This window comes from Saccoglossus kowalevskii, chromosome 11, assembly GCF_978046115.1.
Source record: "Saccoglossus kowalevskii chromosome 11, keSacKowa6.1, whole genome shotgun sequence".
Taxonomy (NCBI): Eukaryota; Metazoa; Hemichordata; class Enteropneusta; family Harrimaniidae; genus Saccoglossus; species Saccoglossus kowalevskii.
In genome coordinates, this window is record NC_140651.1 from 5,224,233 (window position 1) to 5,246,791 (window position 22,559).

Below are 22,559 nucleotides of genomic sequence, written 5' to 3' on the forward strand. Positions count from 1 at the left end.
ATATCTCAATTATATTCTGTTGTACTTGCATCTATGTTAGATTATGTGTTTTACTATGTAACAATGTGTATATCTCAATTATATTCTGTTGTACTTACATCTCTGTTAGATTATGTGTTTTACTATGTAACAATGTGTATATCTCAATTATATTCTGTTGTACTTACAACTCTGTTAGATTATGTGTTTTACTATGTAACAACGTGTATATCTCAATTATATTCTGTTGTACTTACATCTCTGTTAGATTATGTGTTTTACTATGTAACAATGTGTGTATTTCAATTATATTCTGTTGTACTTACATCTCTGTTAGATTATGTGTTTTACTGTGTAATAATGTGTATATCTCAATTATATTGTGTTGTACTTGCATCTATGTTAGATTATGTGTTTTACTATGTAACAATGTGTATATCTCAATTACATTCTGTTGTACTTACATCTCTGTTAGATTATGTGTTTTACTATGTAACAATGTGTATATCTCAATTATATTGTGTTGTACTTGCATCTATGTTAGATTATGTGTTTTACTATGTAACAACGTGTATATCTCAATTATATTCTGTTGTACTTACATCTCTGTTAGATTATGTGTTTTACTATGTAATTATGTGTATATCTCAATTATATTCTGTTGTACTTACATCTCTGTTAGATTATGTGTTTTACTATGTATCAATGTGTATCTCAATTATATTCTGTTGTACTTACATCTATGTTAGATTATGTGTTTTACTATGTAACAATGTGTGTATTTCAATTATATTCTGCTGTACTTGCATCTCTGTTAGATTATGTGTTTTACCATGTAACAATGTGTATATCTCAATTATATTGTGTTGTACTTGCATCTATGTTAGATTATGTGTTTTACTATGTAACAATGTGTATATCTCAACTATATTCTGTTGTACTTACATCTCTGTTAGATTATGTGTTTTACTATGTGATAATGTGTATATCTCAATTATATTGTGTTGTACTTGCATCTATGTTAGATTATGTGTTTTACTATGTAACAATGTGTATATCTCAATTATATTCTGTTGTACTTACATCTCTGTTAGATTATGTGTTTTACTATGTAAAAATGTGTATATCCCAATTATATTATGTTGTAGTTACATCTCTGTTAGATTGTGTGTTTTACTGTGTAACAATGTGTATATCTCAATTATATTCTGTTGTACTTACATCTCTGTTAGATTATGTGTTTTACTGTGTAACAATGTGTATATCTCAATTATATTCTGTTGTACTTACATCTCTGTTAGATTATGTGTTTTACTATGTAACAATGTGTATATCTCAATTATATTCTGTTGTACTTACAACTCTGTTAGATTATGTGTTTTACTAGGTGACAATGTGTATATCTCAATTATATTCTGTTGTACTTACATCTCTGTTAGATTATGTGTTTTACTATGTAACAATGTGTATATCTCAATTATATTCTGTTGTACTTGCATCTATGTTAGATTATGTGTTTTACTATGTAACAATGTGTATATCTCAATTATATTCTGTTGTACTTACATCTCTGTTAGATTATGTGTTTTACTATGTAACAATGTGTATATCTCAATTATATTCTGTTGTACTTACAACTCTGTTAGATTATGTGTTTTACTATGTAACAACGTGTATATCTCAATTATATTCTGTTGTACTTACATCTCTGTTAGATTATGTGTTTTACTATGTAACAATGTGTGTATTTCAATTATATTCTGTTGTACTTACATCTCTGTTAGATTATGTGTTTTACTGTGTAATAATGTGTATATCTCAATTATATTGTGTTGTACTTGCATCTATGTTAGATTATGTGTTTTACTATGTAACAATGTGTATATCTCAATTACATTCTGTTGTACTTACATCTCTGTTAGATTATGTGTTTTACTATGTAACAATGTGTATATCTCAATTATATTGTGTTGTACTTGCATCTATGTTAGATTATGTGTTTTACTATGTAACAACGTGTATATCTCAATTATATTCTGTTGTACTTACATCTCTGTTAGATTATGTGTTTTACTATGTAATTATGTGTATATCTCAATTATATTCTGTTGTACTTACATCTCTGTTAGATTATGTGTTTTACTATGTATCAATGTGTATCTCAATTATATTCTGTTGTACTTACATCTCTGTTAGATTATGTGTTTTACTATGTAACAATGTGTATATCTCAATTATATTCTGTTGTACTTACATCTCTGTTAGATTATGTGTTTTACTGTGTAACAATCTGTATATCTCAATTATATTGTGTTGTACTTGCATCTATGTTAGATTATGTGTTTTACTATGTAACAATGTGTATATCTCAATTATATTCTGTTGTACTTGCATCTATGTTAGATTATGTGTTTTACTATGTAACAATGTGTATATCTCAATTATATTCTGTTGTACTTACATCTCTGTTAGATTATGTGTTTTACTATGTAACAATGTGTATATCTCAATTATATTCTGTTGTACTTACAACTCTATTAGATTATGTGTTTTACTATGTAACAATGTGTATATCTCAATTATATTCTGTTGTACTTACATCTCTGTTAGATTATGTGTTTTACTATGTAACAATGTGTGTATCTCAATTATATTGTGTTGTACTTGCATCTATGTTAGATTATGTGTTTTTCTATGTAACAATGTGTATATCTCAATTATATTCTGTTGTACTTACATCTCTGTTAGATTATGTGTTTTACTATGTAACAATGTGTATATCTCAATTATATTCTGTTGTACTTACATCTCTGTTAGACTGTTAGATTATGTGTTTTACTGTGTAACAATGTGTATATCTCAATTATATTGTGTTGTACTTGCATCTATGTTAGATTATGTGTTTTACTATGTAACAATGTGTATATCTCAATTATATTCTGTTGTACTTACATCTCTGTTAGATTATGTGTTTTACTGTGTAACAATGTGTATATCTCAATTATATTGTGTTGTACTTGCATCTATGTTAGATTATGTGTTTTACTATGTAACAACGTGTATATCTCAATTATATTGTGTTGTACTTGCATCTATGTTAGATTATGTGTTTTACTATGTAACAATGTATATCTCAATTATATTCTGTTGTACTTACATCTCTGTTAAATTATGTGTTTTACTGTGTAACAATATGTATATCTCATTTATATTCTGTTGTACTTGCATCTATGTTAGATTATGTGTTTTACTATGTAACAATGTGTATATCACAATTATATTCTGTTGTACTTACATCTCTGTTAGATTATGTGTTTTACTGTGTAACAATCTGTATATCTCAATTATATTGTGTTGTACTTGCATCTATGTTAGATTATGTGTTTTACTATGTAACAATGTGTATATCTCAATTATATTCTGTTGTACTTGCATCTATGTTAGATTATTTGTTTTACTATGTAACAATGTGTATATCTCAATTATATTCTGTTGTACTTACATCTCTGTTAGATTATGTGTTTTACTATGTAACAATGTGTATATCTCAATTATATTCTGTTGTACATACAACTCTATTAGATTATGTGTTTTACTATGTAACAATGTGTATATCTCAATTATATTCTGTTGTACTTACATCTCTGTTAGATTATGTGTTTTACTATGTAACAATGTGTGTATTTCAATTATATTCTGATGTACTTACATCTCTGTTAGATTATGTGTTTTACTGTGTAACAATGTGTATATCTCAATTATATTGTGTTGTACTTGCATCTATGTTAGATTATGTGTTTTACTATGTAACAATGTGTATATCTCAATTATATTCTGTTGTACTTACATCTCTGTTAGATTATGTGTTTTACTCTGTAACAATGTGTATATCTCAATTATATTGTGTTGTACTTGCATCTATGTTAGATTATGTGTTTTACTATGTAACAATGTGTATATCTCAATTATATTCTGTTGTACTTACATCTCTGTTAAATTATGTGTTTTACTGTGTAACAATATGTTTATCTCATTTATATTGTGTTGTACTTGCATCTATGTTAGATTATGTGTTTTACTATGTAACAATGTGTATATCTCAATTATATTCTGTTGTACTTACATCTCTGTTAGATTATGTGTTTTACTATGTAATAATGTGTATAACTCAATTATATTCTGTTGTACATACATCTCTGTTAGATTATGTGTTTTACTGTGTAACAATATGTATCTCAATTATATTCTGTTGTACTTACATCTCTGTTAGATTATGTGTTTTACTATGTAACAATGTGTATATCTCAATTATATTCTGTTGTACTTACATCTCTGTTAGATTATGTGTTTTACTGTGTAACAATGTGTATATCTCAATTATATTGTGTTGTACTTGCATCTATGTTAGATTATGTGTTTTACTATGTAACAATGTGTATATCTCAATTATATTGTGTTGTACTTACATCTCTGTTAGATTGTGTGTTTTACTATGTAATAATGTGTATATCTCAATTATATTCTGTTGTACTTACATCTCTGTTAGATTATGTGTTTTACTATGTTATAATGTGTATATCTCAATTATATTCTGTTGTACATACATCTCTGTTAGATTATGTGTTTTACTGTGTAACAATATGTATCACAATTATATTCTGTTGTACTTACATCTCTGTTAGATTATGTGTTTTACTATGTAATTATGTTTATATCTCAATTATATTCTGTTGTACTTACATCTCTGTTAGATTATGTGTTTTACTATGTATCAATGTGTATCTCAATTATATTCTGTTGTACTTACATCTCTGTTAGATTATGTGTTTTACTATGTAACAATGTGTATATCTCAATTATATTCTGTTGTACTTACATCTCTGTTAGATTATGTGTTTTACTGTGTAACAATGTGTATATCTCAATTATATTGTGTTGTACTTGCATCTATGTTAGATTATGTGTTTTACTATGTAACAATGTGTATATCTCAATTATATTCTGTTGTACTTACATCTCTGTTAGATTATGTGTTTTACTGTGTAATAATGTGTATATCTCAATTATATTCTGTTGTACTTACATCTCTGTTAAATTATGTGTTTTACTGTGTAACAATATGTATATATCATTTATATTGCGTTGTATTTGCATTTATGTTAGATTATGTGTTTTACTATGTAACAATGTGTATATCTCAATTATATTCTTTTGTACTTACATCTCTGTTAGATTATGTGTTTTACTATGTAATAATGTGTATATCTCAATTATATTCTGTTGTACTTACATCTCTGTTAGATTATGTGTTTTACTGTGTAACAATATGTATCTCAATTATATTCTGTTGTACTTACATCTCTGTTAGATTATGTGTTTTACTGTGTAACAATGTGTATATCTCAATTATATTGTGTTGTACTTGCATCTATGTTAGATTATGTGTTTTACTATGTAACAATGTGTATATCTCAATTATATTATGTTGTACTTACATCTCTGTTAGATTGTGTGTTTTACTATGTAATAATGTGTATATCTCAATTATATTCTGTTGTACTTACATCTCTGTTAGATTATGTGTTTTACTATGTAATAATGTGTATATCGCAATTATATTCTGTTGTACATACATCTCTGTTAGATTATGTGTTTTAATGTGTAACAATATGTATCTCAATTATATTCTGTTGTACTTACATCTTTGTTAGATTGTGTGTTTTACTATGTAACAATGTGTATATCTCAATTATATTCTGTTGTACTTACATCTCTGTTAGATTATGTGTTTTACTATGTAAAAATGTGTATATCCCAATTATATTATGTTGTAGTTACATCTCTGTTAGATTGTGTGTTTTACTGTGTAACAATGTGTATATCTCAATTATATTCTGTTGTACTTACATCTCTGTTAGATTATGTGTTTTACTGTGTAACAATGTGTATATCTCAATTATATTCTGTTGTACTTACATCTCTGTTAGATTATGTGTTTTACTATGTATCAATGTGTATATCTCAATTATATTCTGTTGTACTTACATCTATGTTAGATTATGTGTTTTACTATGTAACAATGTGTGTATTTCAATTATATTCTGCTGTACTTACATCTCTGTTAGATTATGTGTTTTACCATGTAACAATGTGTATATCTCAATTATATTCTGTTGTACTTACATCTCTGTTAGATTATGTGTTTTACTGTGTAATAATGTGTATATCTCAATTATATTCTGTTGTACTTACATCTCTGTTAGATTATGTGTTTTACTATGTAATAATGTGTATATCTCAATTATATTGTGTTGTACTTGCATCTATGTTAGATTATGTGTTTTACTATGTAACAATGTGTATATCTCAACTATATTCTGTTGTACTTACATCTCTGTTAGATTATGTGTTTTACTATGTGATAATGTGTATATCTCAATTATATTGTGTTGTACTTGCATCTATGTTAGATTATGTGTTTTACTATGTAACAATGTGTATATCTCAATTATATTCTGTTTTACTTACATCTCTGTTAGATTATGTGTTTTACTATGTAAAAATGTGTATATCCCAATTATATTATGTTGTAGTTACATCTCTGTTAGATTGTGTGTTTTACTGTGTAACAATGTGTATATCTCAATTATATTCTGTTGTACTTACATCTCTGTTAGATTATGTGTTTTACTGTGTAACAATGTGTATATCTCAATTATATTCTGTTGTACTTACATCTCTGTTAGATTATGTGTTTTACTATGTGACAATGTGTATATCTCAATTATATTCTGTTGTACTTACATCTCTGTTAGATTATGTGTTTTACTATGTAACAATGTGTGTATTTCAATTATATTCTGTTGTACTTACATCTCTGTTAGATTATGTGTTTTACTGTGTAACAATGTGTATATCTCAATTATATTGTGTTGTACTTGCATCTATGTTAGATTATGTGTTTTACTATGTAACAATGTGTATATCTCAATTATATTTTGTTGTACTTACATCTCTGTTAGATTATGTGTTTTACTATGTAACAATGTGTATATCTCAATTATATTGTGTTGTACTTGCATCTATGTTAGATTATGTGTTTTACTATGTAACAATGTATATCTCAATTATATTCTGTTGTACTTACATCTCTGTTAAATTATGTGTTTTACTGTTTAACAATATTATATCTCAATTATATTCTGTTGTACTTACATCTCTGTTAGATTATGTGTTTTACTATGTAATTATGTGTATATCTCAATTATATTCTGTTGTACTTACATCTCTGTTAGATTATGTGTTTTACTGTGTAACAATGTGTATATCTCAATTATATTGTGTTGTACTTGCATCTATGTTAGATTATGTATTTTACTATGTAACAATGTGTATATCTCAATTATATTCTGTTGTACTTACATCTCTGTTAGATTTTTCAATGGAAACAAGTCAGCAAAGCTCATTGTAGTTAAATTATTATTTTTCAAATCTCTGCAGACACAACAAAAACAGACAGTTTAAAACAGACAATTGCACTTGACACTGGACTTATACAGTATATTCAAGTTATGCATACCATATGTTCAGCAATTGATATTCGAAAGTAACCCCTTATTCGTGCTTGGATTTGCATGTTCCATTTCACTACCAGCAAGAAGTTTACGTGATGCCAATTAACCACATATATGAATTATATAACTCAATACTAAAATTTTAATTGCCTCATGCAACCAAATTTCGGCCATCAGAATTAAATAAAATTGTACAATTTAAAAATCAGCCGTAGAATAAAAAAATATTCATGGATTTTTGGTTGCTTGTCTCGTTATCCAGAAACTATACACAGTGTATTGTTGTATATTAGATAAATTGGATAAAGTTTGCGCATCAACTTTGAAATTAACAATGTTTTGGTTCCAGCGTAACATCCTACATTGACAATACTTCGGTTTATCAAGAGTTCCCTTTTATTTAATATATAGATAACTATACTCTACACAACTTGTACTTACAAAATGACAGTATCATTCGGCAGATTAGAAGGAAATTCATCTAATCCCAGACCGCTACAATTCACCTTTAGTCCATTTGGTGTCAACGAAGTATAATTGCATGCAGTGAGTTCAGTTCTCGTGAATGTGTATATAGTCACTATAATGAAAATAACTCCTTGTTGCCAGTGTAGATGAATCATTTTGATTCTCTCTTCATATCTCCGTCATCCGATTAAAACTCGTCTGTGAACAAAGTCAATAGTCAAATATACATTCAGACCACCACGTGCATACGCAATTCTACAGATATTTACCTAATTTTTATTTATATGCGGAATATTATATTTAAATTTGGCGTCTTCAATGTTGTGAGAAATAAGTATGATGAACGTTTCTTTTATGTCTCTTATGTGGTATAGTGTTAATACTAAATATCAGGTAGTGGTTGCCGTAGCGCGTCTTGTTCGATAATGAGCCCATAGCAACGTAGACAACGCAAGTAAAATACATTGATTTACAAAAAAGGATGTTACTTATTGGGTTGATTGTTAGGTTAGGATATTATAACAGAAATGGTGTCTCTTTGTATGCTGCCAAACCTTTCATTGGAGTGAGCTTTACATGCTATGACCTGTGACTGTGAGGGGTGACTCGATAGCAGAGAGGGATGGAGTATTTATGTTTAGAAGCAACACCTTTAGAATGACATCATCAACACCATCATACTATGGTATATGCGTGTATGAATAAAGACTTTTATACGGATTTTTAGCTGAGGGATCCTGTTGCACTGTCTGTGCTATTCAGGTATTTGGTAGTATAAATATGTCTATATGTGGTACTGGTTCAGTGAGTAATTAAAAGACATTATTATAATGTATGTTGACATAGTGGAAAGGTGTATACGTTATACATGAAATTGGGCATACATGTTGAACACAATATGATAATACTTTTTTCAGTGTCAACAGATAAAATTCAAGGATAGCATAAGTTTTATATTATGGTTGAGAATATAAAAACATTACATCATAATACGAGAACTCCATTGGGTGCATATGCATACGATTGATCACGATATTGATGTTGTGCTGCAATGACATTATTAGTTAACACAATTTTATAGGAAAGTGTGATAGTTTATCACTTTTGTACGGTGTATATATATACACTAATGTAATTATACTACTGCACACATTAACCTATTCATGTGTACAAATGTACTTTGTCCCACGTATATTGTTATCATAATCGTTAAAATTGTATGCCAATTACACGTTTTTTAAAAATCTATTGATTACTTCTTATTTTGTTTATAATTTCACTGAGTGTTATGGTTTCATGATATTGTGGAATCACTGTAACTATCGTGGTAATGTGGTCTTAGAAATAGACCATTTTCCGTTCACTGCGAGAATCACGCGTTATGCGTGAAATCGAACGTAAAAACAGGACAAACAAAGGTCATAGCGTCGTAGTGGCGTCAAACATCGCGTGGGATTCGACAAACGCGAAAGTATTTTGGGGAACATTTCCATGTCAATATTTGATGATAGACACATTTGATGATAGACAATTTCAATTAAAAGAAGATATTCGAATGCAATATTCCTCTGTCAAAGATCGGCCGGTCGATGTGAGCTACGAAATAAAGAAATTCGAGTTGAAAATCAAATCGTTCGATTTTTGCACCAGACGTTCGACGCGCGTCTTTTATGCATCTCGCGAGATCTCGCAGTTGTACGGAAAACCACCTATTGTATGGGATAATATTGTACGTTTCAAAACTGACAAAATTACAGAAAATTGGTACTAAACGTTACTCTTTGAATAGCGTTTCAGAAGTTCACAGATTCGTAAAGATTAACCCTATTTCTGTTTCCTGTTTTATAGAAGTGATATACTATGGTAATCGACATTGTTCTCTTCGTTCACTATTTATTGTATCACTAATATGCTCAAGAAAAAGTTTGCGTTTTTGAATATGTATCAAATAAGGCAGACATTTTACTTATTCACAAGATCAGTGGGATGAAATTGTGTGATGAATCTTGAAATGTATGTAGTGATAAATTGTAAACTAATAAAAAATATCCTTTCATATATTCATCATTTCCTGGAACTCTGTTTCAACCTGAGCCGTGTTCTACTCTTGAAGCATGGGTCAGGTGAAGTATGTCTTCTATTCTAATGTAATAAAAGAAATAATTTGTAAGATGACCTTATCTCTGTGTATTAAAAGAAGACATTTTGTTTTAGATTGAAATGCCTGATGATGTATTTATATGTTAATATTCAAGGTCTCCACTGCACGTTTCATGTGGCGGTTTTGGTCACTGCGATAAGCAGAAAAACACGATAGAAGATACTCCAATCAATGCATTATATGTAAGTTTGTATAAACATATTGCTCAGTTGTAATTGTAACTTGCTTGAATCATGCATTCATCTTGACATATATTCGCAAGTATAGATAGCATTTAATGGAACAGATGGTTGCCATCGAATATATATATTTCCCTCTCTAAATACTGCTCTGAAGAACATCATTCTGCCCTACTTATAGGCATGAAAAACAACAACCAAACGATGTTGCAGGATGATACTAATACACCTACGTTACCATTATTTTTTTTCAATTAAAAAAATCAAAAATGTTCTAATTTGTATGTACACACTATGTATAAATTATGTAATATGTATATGTGATATCACTACTTGTACTGTCACAGCCATAGTAGCGTATAAAATATGTAATATCTATATGTGATATCACTATATGTACTGTCACAGCCATAGTAGCGTATCAAATATGTAATATCTATATGTGATATCACTACATGTACTGTCACAGCCATAGTAGCGTATACAATATGTAATATCTATATGTGATATCACTACATGTACTGTCACAGCCATAGTAGCGTATACAATATGTAATATCTATATGTGATATCACTACATGTACTGTCACAGCCATAGTAGCGTATACAATATGTAATATCTATATGTGATATCACTACATGTACTGTCACAGCCATAGTAGCGTATCAAATATGTAATATCTATATGTGATATCACTACATGTACTGTCACAGCCATAGTAGCGTATACAATATGTAATATCTATATGTGATATCACTATATGTACTGTCACAGCCATAGTAGCGTATAAAATATGTAATATTTATATGTGATATCACTATATGTACTGTCACAGCCATAGTAGCGTATACAATATGTAATATCTATATGTGATAACACTCAATGTACTGTCACAGCCATAGTAGTGTATAAAATATGTAATATCTATATGTGATATCACTGCATGTACTGTCACAGCCATAGTAGCGTGTAAAATATGTAATATCTATATGTGATATCACTGCATGTACTGTCACAGCCACAGTAGCGTATAAAATATGTAATATCTATATGTGATATCACTATATGTACTGTCACAGCCATAGTAGCGTATCAAATATGTAATATCTATATGTGATATGACTACATGTACTGTCACAGCCATAGTAGCGTATACAATATGTAATATCTATATGTGATATCACTACATGTACTGTCACAGCCATATTAGCGTATACAATATGTAATATGTATATGTGATATCACTACATGTACTGTCACAGCCATAGTAGCGTATCAAATATGTAATATCTATATGTGATATCACTACATGTACTGTCACAGCCATAGTAGCGTATACAATATGTAATATCTATATGTGATATCACTATATGTACTGTCACAGCCATAGTAGCGTATAAAATATGTAATATTTATATGTGATATCACTATATGTACTGTCACAGCCATAGTAGCGTATACAATATGTAATATCTATATGTGATAACACTCCATGTACTGTCACAGCCATAGTAGCGTATACACTATGTAATATCTATATGTGATATCACTACATGTACTGTCACAGCCACAGTAGCGTATAAAATATGTAATATCTATATGTGATATCACTATATGTACTGTCACAGCCATAGTAGCGTATAAAATATGTAATATCTATATGTGATATCATTACATGTACTGTCACAGCCATAGTAGCGTATACACTATGTGATATCACTACATGTACTGTCACAGCCATAGTAGCGTATAAAATATGTAATATCTATATGTGATATCACTACATGTACTGTCACAGCCATAGTAGCGTATAAAATATGTAATATTTATATGTGATATCACTACATGTACTGTCACAGCCATAGTAGCGTATACAATATGTAATATCTATATGTGATATCACTACATGTACTGTCACAGCCATAGTAGCGTATACAATATGTAATATCTATATGTGATATCACTACATGTACTGTCACAGCCATAGTAGCGTATAAAATATGTAATATTTATATGTGATATCACTACATGTACTGTCACAGCCATAGTAGCGTATAAAATATGTAATATCTATATGTGATATCACTACATGTACTGTCACAGCCATAGTAGCGTATACACTATGTAATATCTATATGTGATATCACTACATGTACTGTCAGAGCCATAGTAGCGTATAAAATGTGTAATATCTATATGTGATATCACTACATGTACTGTCAGAGCCATAGTAGCGTATAAAATATGTAATATATATATGTGATATCACTACATGTACTGTCACAGCCATAGTAGCGTATAAAATATGTAATATGTATATGTGATATCACTACATGTACTGTCACAGCCATAGTAGCGTATAAAATATGTAATATCTATATGTGATATCACTACATGTACTGTCACAGCCATAGTAGCGTTTAAAATATGTAATATCTATATGTGATATCACTCCATGTACTGTCACAGCCATAGTAGCGTATAAAATATGTAATATGTATATGTGATATCACTACATGTACTGTCACAGCCATAGTAGTGTATAAAATATGTAATATCTATATGTGATATCACTACATGTACTGTCACAGCTATAGTAGTGTATAAAATATGTAATATTTATATGTGATATCACTACATGTACTGTCACAGCCATTGTCGGAAAATCTGTGTAGTTATCTCAAACACTGCCGCCATCAAACAGACTCTTACCGCATATTGTTCATGGCTGGTATTAGTAGATGGATTACGCAACATCCTGTGTGTAGATAGTTTTAATGCCGCCTTTCATGTCTGACTTTATATTAGTAGTAGTTGTTTACATCAACTGTATAAACAACACGTGTTAATTATCTCTGTATTACTGAGAAATAAATCAGTCCTTCTTTAGGTTGGAAACAGTCAACATCGCCTTGTTTTACTCTCTCGCACACACATACGTCGAACCTTTTCCTACATTAGAATTTTTTTTTTTGGTGCCGAGACCAGGATCTTGAACTGAAACAGAGAAACTGGCAGAAACTGACGGCCAGAAAGCAAGCAAGAAGCGTAAGGGCAACAGAGGATAGATGACCAAACAGATTCACAAAGCCGAAGAACTCATGCAAAAAGACGAATTCCTGACATCCGATAAAGATTTGATGACTGCAACAATACAAGATACAAGTAACCTGTAGAATGCTGTGTGGGTAATATTTTTATATTGATTTTTGTTGCATTTGCAGCAAATAGTTACCAAACAATGAGAAATCTATAGGATTGAATATACCTCTCGGCTGGCTTCACATGCATAGTTCATGCCTAACCGGTGCTTATACAAAGATCACCTAGACGATCTGTGGTTACAGCTTCATGGTCAGAGTAATCGCAAAATTGATATTACAATAGAAAATCATGAAAGACTGGCAGTCCCATGCAATTAATAGCAAGTGAAATTCCTGGGATTGAAACATGTATTTTGAAGTCACTGGTGTAGGCAATGAATGATAACTTCAAGTTGGCATGAAGATGAGGTAGTTTATTTAATCAGTGCTGAACTAGATGCTGAAATTATAATTAGGTGCGTTGTCATATAATTTGTTTATTTCAATTTCTTCTGAAGTCAAATAGAATGCACTGGTGAAACCGAGAGTGAAAGGATGTCTTGGGGGTATAGTCTACATTGTGTATGAAGTGGTAGGGTCGGGCGTCACATAATTTGTTCATTTTCAACTCTTATGAAGTCACATAGAATTTCACTTAATTTATTTTCGCTGAAACGTTTTCAAGCATTACATGTGAATCCGATTTTCCCTGTGCTGTGTCTCAATAGAGTATGAGGTAAATGGCATTTTCACTGGAATTTATTTCAGGGGAAAAATGTTTTCAGTGAAAATGAAGTATACCACATTATTACATATGTACTGCAGTTTATTTTGATTCGTCTATGAAATCGGTAATTCCACACCCCATATGTAAATAAAGTAGTCCTTTCAAGAGTAGCGTTTTCGAAACATAGCAGAAATAAACAATATTTAGAAGTGCGATATTTTACTTTTGGGGTACATGAATATACTTGCCGAGTGAAATGAAATTTGAACAACAGTAATGGCAGTCACTTATTTTGACTAAAACTAATTTGCATATCCCCCATGCAATAATGTTTTCGGTATTTTCAAGGTCAATATGCTAATGAACATGGTATTGGCGATCCGCTCCAATAGGATTGCCCCTCAAATCAATTGTGTGTGTGATTTCCAGTGTTTTCACGTATTAAGTTCTTCTGTGATTGTTTTGGCTTGGCCGATTTCGCTAAAACATGGAAGGTGGGTCACACCTTCACCCGAGTTATTAGGAAAAATCTGCAAAAAAATGTTGGTCCATCGTTGCCATAGCAACAGTAAAAAAATGATTTTTGGATAGCTTCGAGCTAAATGTATCTCCTACAAATTTAGGATACAACACCTCAGACATAGCTCATTGTACTCGGCTTGAGTGTGGGCACAATGATACTATTTGAATTTTTGATATCTTTTTTCATCAATGAGAAAGTTGACCCCAAATTTAGAGTAACTGTTCACCAGGTATGGCTTTTTAACTAACTCTTCTGTGATTTTTTGTGTGTGGCTTGGCTGATTTTGTTCGTACTTGACAGGTAGGTCGTACCATCACTAATTGGAAAAACGATCCTGACCCACCACTACCATGGCAACAGCCAAAATCTGTTTTTGTTAATACTTTCGTCCCAAATTTATTACTTCCTACCAGTCTTGTAATAGCAGTGTTCAAATGATCAAAATAACCAATGAATCATCTCAATTCTACAACTGTGAATGCTCTAACATGTACAATTCGTTTTACTTTGCATTTACTCTGCATTTTCGACATGTTAAAAACAAAATAAACGTATTTTGCCGTATATAAAAGTGAAGGAGTGAAACATTCTCTTCGTACATGAAAATGGAGTCCATGTAAACAAAGTATCGGGTTGGAGGTACCACTTTTAAAATGGGCTTGTCGCACTCTTTAAATTGATGTCACACTCACAAAACCTAGATTTTTGTCTATTAAAATATATATTTTTTCAAATTATGAGTGACAGATATGCCAGAAAGTTCTAAGTCGATACGAAAATTGCCGTTTAACTTTTGTTTTTATTGCCGTTTCGCCAATTTTCGGCCGATTCTCACCTATCACCTCTCATTCTATAGCTGTCACCCCCTACTTGATTTGAGTGGCATCGTACGGTCCATTCCAACGCGGGGAAAACGCAGCAAACTTCTCTGGATTTAGAACATCGGGTTAAATTTGGAGGTCACGCTCGTGTTCACGGCGCTTGCCAGGATTTTCAAATGTTTCAATTTTTATTCTACCGTGTTGTCAAAACGGCTACTCGCAATGGGTTACAATTTTCAGAAAATGACCATAAGATATGTAGCTAGAATTCATGGTATTTTTTATTTTTTTTTTGCTTTTAGTTTTGCTCACGTATTTTGTAGTTTTTGAAAGGGTAGCTGCCCACACCCACTTCTTCCGAGGCGGAGTTAATGAGCCCATGAGCACTTGGTGCAATCCAAGGGATTGAGCGGTTCCCCTTTAACCAAGTGACTGAAATCCCTAATATTAGCTGTACACCACATGGAATACTACGATTTGATGTATGTTGAATGAGCTTCATCATAGACCATCAACATCAAAGTACCAGGAGGTTTCTGCTGGCGAAGTTGCGGCGTTACCCAGTTCCAAATAAAGATACCAACGCCAAATGAGCGACATTTTTACCGGAAATCAAGATTCATTCAATCCACGGCTAGCAAGCAACATCGCAAGCGAAGTTGTAGCGTGCAGCTCATCAACGACCGCTGTCGACGAAAGTCATTCCGTCAGTAGAGTACCGCAGTTGTGACGGCATGTTTGACAATGCAAAATTCTGTGGAGGAACTTTTAACTCAATTTAAACTACGTATGACTGATTCGAAACATTCCATCGAGATCGGACGGTGCCCTATCGTGCCATCCCTTCACCATTGTATTCAAACGAACCATGTGGTGTGCTGTTACATTCTCCTTCAAACCCGGGATTCAACCATTGGGGTCGTTTTAATAAAAAAAAACATCGCAAATCATGCAAATATAGCATTTTTAAACAAGTATACTAAAAAAAGAAATGCTCAGTGATGCAAAAGAAGGATAGATATTACTTTTCAGTATACACATCTCTGTTTATACAATCCTTCACATATTCTACTCCCAATTATTCCTGGCAAAATGGAATAGCCTCTTTTCATGTTGACATTCTGAGTAAAATCACGTGATAGGCTGTTACAATTAGCTGTTACATACTCTTTCTCCGGTCTGGAAAATGTGTTTAATTAGCTCTCATTCAAGCGACAATGTATATTTCCCAGTGGGAGCGAACCTAGTTCGAATCTGCCATTAAAAAATAGGGGTCTTTTCAGCAAAAAACGAATAACCCTTGAGTGCACACAATACACTGAATTTCGGAACAAATCTTGCATTAGTTACAGCAGCAGAATACCACAGAAATATCAGACGAAACACGAAAACACTATGTATTGTATTTTTGCCTGAACCCTCTCTATTGCAATTCCAGGAATTACCCCCATATGTGCAACCATTTTCCACCTTGGTATCACCCAACCCTGTAAACAAATTCTTAATACCACGCTGAAGCGTTTGATAATAAGGTAACGTCTAAAGATCATTCAAGAGTGCGATGACAAAATACTGGATGAAGCCGAAAACGATGAAGTATACGCCAAATTATTCGAAGAAGCAGATGACTACGGAATCAAGATAAACGAAACTTTGGTGCGTTTTCAAAGCTTTCTAGAGAGAAACACTGAACAAAGACCGGTAACAGAAACACCCACATCACCGATACTTCGATGACAACAAGAACAACAAGAACGGACAACCTACCCAAGTTACAGTTACCAACGTTTGAAGGTAACATTCTGAAATGGTCCACGATCATTGACGCCTTTAGGTCGTCCGTAGATAATGACTCTAGTCTGGAAAACATCCAAAAATTCCAGTACTTGATTACACAACTAAGTGGTGAAGCAGCAAGAACTGTCGAAGGTCTGCAGTTAACCAACGCAAACTACTCAGAAGCACTGACACTCTTAGAACAAAGGTATGGTCAACCACATACTGTAAAATGACTGATTTTCACTGGGTTTAAATTTCACTGATTTGCCATTTCGGGCATATTCAGTGGGTTTTAAATTCACGGTTTCGTCATTTAGATAATGTGTTCTTTGCTAAATTTTACATATTCACTGGGTTTTAATTTAGCGCATTTTCCAGTCAGCGAAATAAGCTAAATTAAAACCCAGTGAATAATTACCCTCTTTACAGTAAAATTATTTCTAGCTACATGAAGGCATTATGGGAGCTACAACCACCCGATAATTCTTTATCTAGTATGACCAATTTTTACGACAATCTAGAAACCTACATTCGTGGATTGCGATCTCTTGGTAAAAAGGAGGATTCCTATGGCGATTTACTTGTTCCGATTATTTTCGAGAAGTTGCCTGCAAATACAAGAACCCAGATTTCACGCGAACATGGTAATAACGCCTGGTCGATAACAGAATTGAAGAAAGCCATACACAGAGAAATCCAAGCTAGACAAGCGGGTAATCCAATAGAACAGTTCAATGAACAACACGCCACTGAAAGATATTCACCCTCTACAACATATTTTCATGTTGGATACAAGTCAAACAGATCTTCCGATTTCAAGCCTAGACCCATGAAATGTGCATACTGCAAAGCCGCCCACTCAGCAAATGCTTGTGAAGTCATAATTGGACCTGATAAACGTATGGCTATAGTGAAAAGAGACAGATTGTGCTTTAATTGCTTAGGACACCATCTAAAGTCTAAATATCGCTGTAAATTCTGTCACGGGAAACACCACTCTACGCTCTGCGACAATGCTAAGAAGACACCCGTGAAATCACAAACTTTCGGTATTGAAGACACATACGTCAAACTGACACCAACTACCAGTCCAGTATTACTTAAAACTGTCTCTGCGACTATCTCCAGTTCAAGAAAGGGAACTTCTGTCAACATATTACTAGACGAAGGCGCCCAGCGCACGTTTATTACTCAAGATATAGCGGACAGACTTCAGATTGACACCCGGAAATGCCGAACAGAAAACCTAAATCTCGCTACATTTGGTGCTAACAAGACGACTGTTCAAGCAAGACCTATTGTTCATATCACCCTACAAACAAAGCAAGGACCGGTTTCCATTGACGCCCTGGTTGTACCAAGAATTTCCACTCCAGTCACTAATTACGTGAGTGTTACTGTTTCTGAATACGAGTATCTACAAAAACTACCACTCGCACCTCATGTCAAAAAGGACACTTTCGAAATAAGGCTTTTGATAGGTGCCGACTACTATTGGTCCATTGTGCAAGATAACGTGATTCAGGGTCCTGGGCCAACTGCAGTTCAGTCGAAATTGGGCTATCTTCTATCTGGACCGACCAACATACATAACAATACATCAGTTATGAACGCCACGTGTTTAAAGGTTATGGTAGACAGTACTAACGACGAACTCAATTTATCGCGATATTGGGACTTAGAAGTGTGATAGGTATTTTTGATGGTTAAAAACCTTTCACTTAGGTAACCGGGATTCGGTCGTTTCCACGCTAGGCTGACAAAAGACACACACAAGCTTCGTTCATGTTCCCAAAACGATTCTCTGCCAAGTCCCTGGTTTTCACCCGAGACAGCATTAAATCCATCTTTATTTCTTGTCACCCCTTAACCAATTACAATCAGTATAAGAGACTCCAAGGCCTTGCCTTCCAACAAACAACCAATCACATGAAAGTTTTACACATCATAATCAATTAATTACTCGTCAAGCTGTCTAAAGAAAACATTTCTATACATTGTCAACGCTAACTAATATTGATGGGGTAATAATCTCGCACTAACATTCCACCAAGATACTACCTTTTTTAAACTCGCAAACAACATTGGTTTAGAATTACAGCTACTGTCTTGTATCTTAAAAACTGCAGAGTCATAAGATGTTTTTGGTTGATTTCGACCAGCTCGCCATCTGGTCTTGTCATTAACCTTTATCAGTATATGTCATGACAACCACTGTCAAACTGACTGAAATATAAATCATGATAGAAGCCATCGGTATTTCTCACAATGAACACTCCCGTCAGAGTGATTTCGAAGAAGTCAAAGAAAATAATTTGACCCGCACCAGGGATGGCAAATATGTAGCTAGTCTACCATGGAAGGAAAATCATAAAACTGTACCCCCTTGAAGTACAAGATGTTAGTTTTAACAGTTCGTCCGTCAGCGATACAATTTCAGCGACTCAACGAATAATAGACAATGTGAAAACAACGCGTCCAAAAAGAATGGCTGCACTCAATGCAGAGGAATTTATTAGACTCTCGAGTTAAGACAATATGTAATCTGTATATCGTACTGTACTGTAAACAGTGTGCTTGACATTAGTTCGTTTGTTGTATCTAAATACATTCGTTTATTTTTAGTTTATATTTTTAATTTCCACATTCTCTATGTACTTATATTCACATACGTATTGAATTTAATACTACTTTTCTTGGGTTACCGCGTAGACGTTCGAATTGTTATATTTTCTCTTGTTATTGTTTCGATATTTGTATTAATTCCTAATTTTCACTTTGATCGTTTATTATCTCGCCGGCCCGGAGTGTCGGAAAATCTGTGTAGTTGTTGTTTTATTTCAAACGCTTCCGCCATCAAACAGACTCTTACCGCATATTGTTCATGGCTGGTTCATGTGTAGATAGTTTTAATGCCGCCTTTCATGTCTGACTTTATATTTAGTATTAGTAGTAGTTGTTTACTTCAACCGTATAAACAACATGTGTTAATTATCTCTGTATTACTGAGAAATAAATCATTGCTTCTTTAGGTTTGAAACAGTCAACATCGCCTTGTTTTACTCTCTCGCACACACACATACGTCGAACCTTTTCCTACAGCCATAGTAGCGTATAAAATAGGTAATGTCTATATGTGATATCACTCCATGTACTGTCACAGCCATAGTAGCGTATAAAATAGGTAATGTCTATATGTGATATCACTCCATGTACTGTCACAGCCATAGTAGCGTATAAAATATGTAATATTTATATATATATATATATATATATAATATATATATATATATACATATATATATATATATATATATATATATATATATATATGATATCATTACATGTAAGAGAAATTATGGAAACTTAAATTTAGGAACAGCAGAAAGACTTTTCTAGTTTGAGGCATAGGTCTGAATTGAACAGCATTGAATCTTTCTGACAATGGGTTCCCCTATACCTTGTCGTTCTCAAGTTAAACAAATACATACATCTTATAATTATTCAAAAGCAGAGACTATCTAAACAATCCAAACCTCATTTGATCGTTTTTGAGTTACAATATCGCTCTATCTTCAAAAAATGGCGGAATTGTCCACGATAAATTATCCTAAAATAACCCATATAAAAATATTCAAAGGAGGGGCTAAGACAGAATAAAATAGTACTAAAACAATTTTTTTGTATTACTTGCATTTTATATAAAATCATTATACTCATTGATGTTATGTTTCAGAATATAGGACTCCCACAACTACATACGTTTTCTACGCAATGCAATGGTTTTGTGAGCTACCCATGATATACGAGGTTACTTTCAAGGCCTGTTTGACAGTCGAACAATAGCTAGCAAGGTCAGTAGGTCAGGTTGTTTTATTGCAGCTTCTTGAATACCGTAGTAGAATAAAATTCTACACACCTACCAGCAAGTCATAGGAAAGAGGAAGTGAAACAAAATAAATACACTTCGGCACGATCTTAGTACTGAAAATAGCTCTGAGCGATCATAAATTGGCAACATTCACGTAAATGAACCAGAAATGCTATCGTCACGAATAATGTAGTTACAGATGGGTTTCTAGTGTAACGACCCTGAGACATGGGTATACCGTATTCCCGTCCGAGTCAGATGTTAGGATAAATATTTAGAAGACATATATAGTCTGACTAAAATAAATCAATAAATACTTGCATTAAAAGACTATAATATACAACGCCCAACACGGAACAGGTTAGTTGTATTTACTTACCAGTTTCATGCGTAGTTTGCCTAGCAGTTACAGGTTCACGTGTACACAACTTGGCTACGCATAAGACGTCATCTCATTTAAATTGTAAATATATTCAACCCATTCTTTTCACCTGATATATTGCCTTGCACTGTGAATCACGGGACACTACGTATGTGTGAGAGTCGGTCGAGTGTGTCGAGTACTCAACAGAAACTGTAAACACTATTCGGGTTATCCAGAGGTCGTGGCACCGTGTGTGACGCCAGTTACAAATCGTATGTGTCAATACAGCTCACATAGCGTATAGTTGCGTATGTAAGAACTAGCATTCTAATAATATTGTTTTTTTGTACTCAAACATTTAATATTGTTTGATAATGTATTGAACACTGTAAACAGTCCGCCCGCCTAGGTTTGTCTCACGTCAGTAGTAACGACTTTTCTTTTTCTTGGTATTGGAAATACACGTTTTCATATAATCCATGGACGGACGGAAATAGAAAACGAAATATAAAACGATCTTTCTGTCGTATACGGAAATTTAAATAGTGGCACAAAACGTGTAATCTGAAATATTTTAAGGTTATTTGTCAAATCCAAATTACGTATATATAGCTGTACTTATATTTAATACTCACCCTGTGCTTATCGGCTACAATTAAAATGTTCCATTTCAAGACTGTATATACACTGAGAATTCTGTTTGATAATGGAGTTCCCAAGTCAAATCTTGTTGTTCTTATAAATTGTCTCAAGACTTGTATGGCCAGGTTTAGTGTGCGAAGCAAAAAACGGAACGGGTTGGTTAGTGCTCGGAGTTCACACAATAATCAATGTGACAGGTATACTTCCCCGATTTAGTTATCTGGAACACGATGTCAGTCATTGGCTTTGGGGTATACGATCACTATACATATATTAAAGGGCGGTGGTTGTCACGTCACGCATGCACGAAATATGGGTCTTATATGAACAAAGGTGGCTGATTTGACTGCTGCATAGATTAACGAGGACAAACTGAGACGCCACCAAG

The 22,559-nt window shown here is 32.6% G+C and overlaps 2 protein-coding genes across 3 annotated transcripts in view; one reads left to right on the top strand and one right to left on the bottom strand.

The window, feature by feature from the left end:
* The window catches only part of LOC100376270 (adhesion G protein-coupled receptor G6-like), a 79,714-nt gene extending 58,093 nt beyond the window's left edge, over positions 1–21,621 (bottom strand). Inside the window, exons 1-3 of one of the 2 annotated variants that reach the window (XM_085505654.1) lie at positions 21,545–21,621; positions 7,995–8,219; positions 7,402–7,473 (exon numbers count right to left, since the gene is read on the bottom strand). In XM_085505654.1, coding sequence (XP_085361780.1) covers positions 7,402–7,473; positions 7,995–8,176 — 254 coding nt within the window. In that variant the 5' untranslated portion in view covers positions 8,177–8,219; positions 21,545–21,621. Of the gene's footprint in view, positions 1–7,401; positions 7,474–7,994; positions 8,220–10,110; positions 10,160–21,544 lie in introns of those variants that run through there. The other variant, XM_085505655.1, reaches the window with a different exon arrangement.
* On the top strand, positions 17,249–18,984 carry LOC102806338 (uncharacterized). The gene is made up of 2 exons (XM_006822480.2): positions 17,249–17,499; positions 17,739–18,984. Exons 1-2 carry the CDS (start codon positions 17,249–17,251, stop codon positions 18,982–18,984), a joined length of 1,497 nt encoding a protein of 498 aa, XP_006822543.2.
* Positions 21,622–22,559: the final 938 nt, after the last annotated feature.

Coding starts and splice junctions, on each gene's coding strand:
- LOC102806338 (XM_006822480.2), top strand. CDS start 17,249: ATGACAACAAGAACAACAAGAACGGACAACCTACCCAAGTTACAGTTA. Junction 17,500..17,738: donor CTGACACTCTTAGAACAAAG/GTATGGTCAACC, acceptor AATTATTTCTAG/CTACATGAAGGCATTATGGG.